This window comes from Oppia nitens, unplaced genomic scaffold (genome assembly GCF_028296485.1).
Source record: "Oppia nitens isolate AA-2021 unplaced genomic scaffold, nextdenovo-longstitch-racon4-pilon3 scaffold17_pilon_pilon_pilon, whole genome shotgun sequence".
NCBI classification, from domain to species: domain Eukaryota; kingdom Metazoa; phylum Arthropoda; class Arachnida; order Sarcoptiformes; family Oppiidae; genus Oppia; species Oppia nitens.
In genome coordinates, this window is record NW_026533196.1 from 608,888 (window position 1) to 615,257 (window position 6,370).

The 6,370-nt window shown below is 27.6% G+C and overlaps 1 protein-coding gene across 1 annotated transcript; it reads left to right on the forward strand.

The window, feature by feature from the left end:
* Window positions 1-57: 57 nt before the first annotated feature.
* LOC128965653 (trafficking kinesin-binding protein milt-like) lies at window positions 58-3,889 on the forward strand. Its single transcript, XM_054312393.1, has 9 exons — window positions 58-284; window positions 709-816; window positions 887-1,065; window positions 1,131-1,247; window positions 1,544-1,585; window positions 1,778-2,054; window positions 2,120-3,108; window positions 3,172-3,238; window positions 3,307-3,889. The coding sequence occupies exons 3-9, from the start codon at window positions 1,015-1,017 to the stop codon at window positions 3,702-3,704; spliced, it is 1,941 nt and encodes a 646-aa protein (XP_054168368.1). The 5' UTR covers window positions 58-284; window positions 709-816; window positions 887-1,014; the 3' UTR covers window positions 3,705-3,889.
* The last annotated feature ends 2,481 nt before the right edge of the window (window positions 3,890-6,370 follow it).

Sequence of the window (6,370 nt, forward strand, 5' to 3'; positions counted from 1 at the left end):
CAACTCATGAGTGAATAGTGTGAAGACATACATGAATTGATCGCTAGATTAGTCTTTAACCGCAAAACTGGAATCAATAGAAGATGTCGATGAAGTGGATTGTGTCACAAGTGATAATGAGATTACAAGAAGTGACTGTCGAATCAATGATGAGATAATTGGTGACAAAGATGTGTCATCGAGTACTCCAGTGAGCGATCGGACCAACTATTGCCACAATTGTCACTCATTTGCCATTAATAACAAAACTAACCCACAATTGACTCATTCATCGACAATAACAGGTCTAACAGTCATTACTTTATAATATCATTGAATGGCATTCAATGCTAACGATTGTACTGTACTTAACATCAATCAGTGATTGTATTGCTATTGAGTTTCTATTGGTTTGCAATCCTTTATATAATCAAAATAATTATTAATTATAATTATCGCTATTGTTATGAATACAATGCTATCCAACGTATTGTAAAAGTATTTTATCGATATTTATAATACAACTCAAACTATTTTATGACATTTTCCCTTTAAATATAATCTTCATATAATTTTTATCATAAAATTGTAATAATTATAAGCAATCATAAAATTTAATTTATATATTCATAGAAAAAAATATTTATTTTATAAAATATGATTTCAAGCAAATTAGTACAATAAGTACTAAATAATATAAAAAATAAGTTTTGTCTCTTTAAATGTTAGATATTTGCAACAATCGTGAAGTTGTGGATGAAGTGGAACTGTTATCCTTAGTTGAAGACTATATACCAAAATACAAACTTCGTTGCGATAGTATCACCGAGTTTTCAGGTAATGATAAAAGTAATGAATTGTTTGTTTAAATACAGATAATTGCAAAAATCACATTACATTACTATAGGTTATGACAATAACGACTGGTATATTAAGACACCGGTGATAGACAACGAAACACCATTTGATTTAAGTCCCGAAACTTTAAGCGAAACTCTTAAATATTTTATACTATCGTCGGAGCGATTGAGCCAAATGACAAAGACTTATAATGACATTGAAATGGTGACCAAACTGCTCGAAGAAGTTGGTGTCAACTAGTTGTCTCATTTATAGCATTTAATATATTAAAAATCTTAATTTTTTAACAGAAAGAGCGTGACCTTGAATTAGCGGCCAGAATAGGACAGTCATTGTTAGAGCAAAACAAAGATCTGTCCGTTCGTAATGAGGAACTGGAGTCGGACCTCACGAATACCAACGAAGCTGTATGTGTTGTGCAATCAGTTATTTTTGTTACCATAATTTTTTTATCAAATAAACGGTTCAAAGAGTGCTTATAATTTATTATTGTTTAATATTTAGTGATAACTGCATATCTAATAGTAAACATAACTCTTTAAAAATGTTATGAAAAAAATATATATAATTTGTAACAATAGTAGAAATCTTAACCTTGAGTTTTACACAAAAAGCATAGCTTTTGCCAACTTTTTTGTTGTTTAATTAATTATATTTTAATCTTTGATTTTAACTTATTTTGCATGAATTGTTTGTTGAATAGGTCGAGAAACTTAAGTTTGAACTCTCAAATGCTTGCGAAAGGGTTTGTATTTTTTTGTTTTGTTTTATTTTTCAATTTAAACTTTATATTGCATTATTTATTGAATTAAAATTACGGCAATAATAATAATACAATATGTTTGCTTAATATTTTAAACAAAATTATTTTATTTTGAATAAATTAATTGTTATTATTATAAATGTTATAATAAATGATTATCTATTAAATAAATAGATAACACAATTAAAACATGAGCTGTCTATGAAAAATGGTTTATTACAAGTCTATTGTGCGGACATTGAGGCACAAGAGTTAGAATCTGAAGAAACACAACAATCTTTAGAAGACAAGTCATTGCTTCTGACAAATTGGGAAGATTTGAATCGACGAGTGGGCTCTTTGGAAGAAGAAAATCTTAGGCTTAAGAACGAAGCGACCTCCAGATCTAAAGACATCGAAATTGAAGAGAAAAAAGAATTGCAATTAATCCACGATTGTGCCAAACAATTGAGTTGGTTTTGATATATCAATTTAATTGTTGTTTGTTATTTATGACATAATTTTTTTTGTTTACAGATGAGGCAAATTTGAAATTATTAAAATATCAGGACGAAGTCGGACTTAAAGGTGAAGATAACATTAGACAACAGGAAGAGATCACAAATTTGGTGACACAAGTGGTTGAATTGCAGCGAAAGATTCGCGACTTAACCAATGAATGCGAATCACTGCAGAATTCACTCCATGTTTCACAAGAATGTCAAACGGAATTATCTCAAGAATTGTTAGAAATTAAAGAGAAATATTCTACACTTTTGTCTGCATTTTATGAATTGCAGTCCGAATTGAAAAAGACTTCCCGATTAAATGTAAACAACTGTACATATATGCCATTTAACGAATCGTTAGCCTCCGAGTTAGAGTCAACTCTAGGAAGTGAATATTCTGATAGTGAATACTCTAGTCTTGGGTTTAGACCGATGAAGAAGAAAAATAATCAACAAAGAGATGAAACGAGATGTTATAGTCCTGATTCACTTCTTTCAGGCGATTCTTTGTATTATCGATACAACAACCCTCAGCCAGTTATTGGTTCAGTACAACAAAGAAGTTTTTATTTTACGGATAAATTACAGATTGTTAAACCGATTGAGGGATCAGCTACTTTGAAACAATGGCAAAAACTCGCGACACCTCATTTAGGAACTATTCTTGAAACACTTCCAGGAGTTCCCAATAAAGCAATTAAAGACTTAAATAAAGAAGTATTGGAATCTACGATAAATTCAATAAAAGTAATGAATGAGAAAGCGATCATTGAATGCCAAACTAAACGCCATATGAATTATGTAACGACAAACTCAATATTCACATATACGACAACTTCATTATCACAAACAACTGATTCAACATATGTTACCAACAGTTTCTCAAATGTTCAGCTCTCGACTGGTATTCAGATCCCAATAACAACTTCTGTCCCTTCCGTCAACTTTTTTTCACAATCTTTGCCTCAAATAAAAGGCGAACATTTAGTTGCTATATCTTCGCAGTCATCACCTCAGGTATAATACTTTTAATATAACTTTTTCTGACTTATTTGAAACATTATTTTTATGTATTTACAGGACAGCGATATTGATATTAAAGTTAGTTCATGCAATTCATATAAATCATACGAATCACTTATTTCTGGTATATATATTTATATGAAATAATAAATATCGCATTTATTAATTTGATACTTTAAATTTATTTTGTAGACATAACATGTATTGAAAATTTGACATTAAAAGACAAATCACCCAAAAAAGAGGTGAATAACTCTATAAAAAGTGATTTACAATTATCTCAAAACAATAGTAACGAATCAAAAGCATTCATCAATAACATTCAATCTCCGAAAAGACAACTAAAAACTAATGAAAACAACAGTGGTTTCGATATTGGTTTTGATGGCCTGGGAGGCATGTCTTGTATTTTGGACAAGAATTGCAACGATGGTGTCATTATGAAATGCAATTCATTGTTAGGCAAAGTAAATAAACAAAAACCAAATTCTTTGGCCCTCAAAAGTCAAAGCATTAATGAAACCAATAAAAAGCATGAAATCGCAGACTTTTCTGTTATAAAAACTTTAAGAAAGGGAGGGTTTGTGTAATAGTGTGTAGTATATACCGGATGTTTAAAGTATCGGATTAAAGGGATATTGCATTACATTATAAACAAACATTAGACTCGCCAATAAAAATCTCACGAATAACTTATTATAACCCATATTTATATTCATTTTGCAACACATAAAGCATACTATTTATAGTAATATATATAGTATATTGTTTAGATGATACATAAGTTTATATATCATTTTTAGTGACTTAGTTTCAAATAGTGATTAATATTAAGGAAAAGATTCAATATTTTTGGTATTGAATTTATTTCTTGATAAATGAATTACTTATAAGTGCCTTAAAATATGATTTGTATTTCAATTTAGTTGCCTAGTCTTCAATTAAATAGTCTTAAAATTTGTATATTGACTGTGAAATAAACGCTTTCATAATTATTAATTTCTGAGGAAAAAACAAATAAATAAATAAATAGATTCCTATGAATGCATTCCTTTTTAGATAATTTAAGCCAAATATTTGCCATTTTGTAGTGAAATTGCATTTAATTTTTTTAATTCACTCATTTGTACTTATTTTCAACTAAACTGTAATAATAATAATAAGAAGAAAAACTATTTTGTTATTTGTAAATCTTAATTGACATAAATATTTTCTGTTATATTGTAATTAAATTTTGTTTTTAACATAATTTTAGTCAAGTTTTGATTGTTGTATATAATAATAATACTGTATTTATTGATTTTAGTAAAATTGTTGTAATACTTTATTTTCCAGTGTTTTGGGTTAATAAATATACTAAGAGTTTGTATCGATTTGAGTCAATTCATTATTAGCGCTGAAGAAGACGTGATGTGAATTAAAACAACATTTCATTAAGTCTTTGAGCGACAAAACTCACGGAACGATCGCACGTCTCACTGATCCCTAACATCACTAACATCTCTAACATCTCTTTCTTTTCTTCAATACGTTTCCCAATATATATATATATATCAAACCAAACACATCAACACTTCTCTGTCTTATGTCAATTGACTCATTGATTGCCTTATATTTAGATATAATTAGATGGAGTCTAATAGTCAAACATGAGTATTATATGTTATGTTATAAATATCGAAAAAAAAATTTTATTCAGATATAATCAATCTATTGATTACACAATTTGTAATATATTTAGGTTACAATTTTAATACAGATATTGTAATATTTAAATTTAACGAATTTCTTATTCTTAATTTGAAATTTACAAAAATGTGATCACAATTTTCATTGACGATAATTTCCAGTGTTTACGAACTCTAGGTATGTCTGTGAGTGAGAAAATAGTTTTGGGAATTTGTTTTGGGAGTCACTTATTGTTTGATAGATAGATACTGCGATAGACTAACAATCAGCCAAAAGTGTATTATATAGTGACGGAGTTTCGGGGACAGGGATTAGTTGATTCAATTCATAGACATTAATTGCAGTCAAAGATCACGGCTTAGTTGAAAACGTGATGAGCAATGGATCAATATTTTTGTTTTAGTGTATATACTATATATATATAAGTATATTAGTCTTTAATAAAACAAATGTTTCAAATATATGATAAAGGATTGCTGTTATAATACTATTAATACTTATATTACGTAAAACGATGGTCACCTAAGTCTAGTCATATTTTATTAAATAAAATATTATAAAACAATTTATATTTAGATATTTTAATTTATTCCTCATATCATATATCATATATACAGTATATACTGTATTATTTAAACATTAACTTTGGTGGTCTAATAATAATAATTTGTCATCAATAATAATTTTATATGAATTTGTTATATAAAAAATTGTTTGAACATTTTAAAAAAATGTCATCATTGCTTAAATTATGTTATCGAAAAAATTTCTCATTTATCATTTTCAAATAAAAAGTTATGACAACTTTAAGTTGTTTTATTTTTAAAAAACAAGTAAACCTATTTCCTTTAAAGATATAATTATAAGTTTTATATGTATTATAAAATAGTATATTATTGAAAAAATTATATGTTTTAAAAGTATGTACTAAATAAATATATTTGGTATTCAGACTTCACTATTAAATTATTTAAGAATTTGAGATATAATTAGCAAATCTTAAAGTATACACAAATTTTTTATTTAATTATCGTAACATTACGTGTAATTACAGGGAAAAAATAACATAACAGATAAATGTAATGATAATTTATAATCTAAATATAAATTATAGATAACTTTTTTCTGGAAACAACATGTCTATTGTATGATTGAATATTTACTAAATAATATAATATTGTATGTAATGGTCATTGTGGTGATTGAGTTTGTAGTACAGTAGTAGTGATCAATTGGTCAAACATAGGGACCCAACATTTGGATGGCTTGTACTGAGTGTTGGTGTGACTCGAGGGGCGCTATTGTTGTGTTTGTGTTAGAAAATAAAGAGAAAGTGATACACGAGTTGTGTGTATATAGAGAAAGCAATTGTATATAATTTATCTGACATTTACTATACGTTTATTGCATTACTTTAGCGCAAACTTCTCTTAACATGACTTGACTTCAAGCAGTTTCAGCTCAAGTCATACAAGAAGTTTGTATAGAGTTTGTCCTCATTTATAGTTTACATCATTTTGTAGTCATTTAGTTATCAAATTGCTATTCAAAAATCCATATCATAACT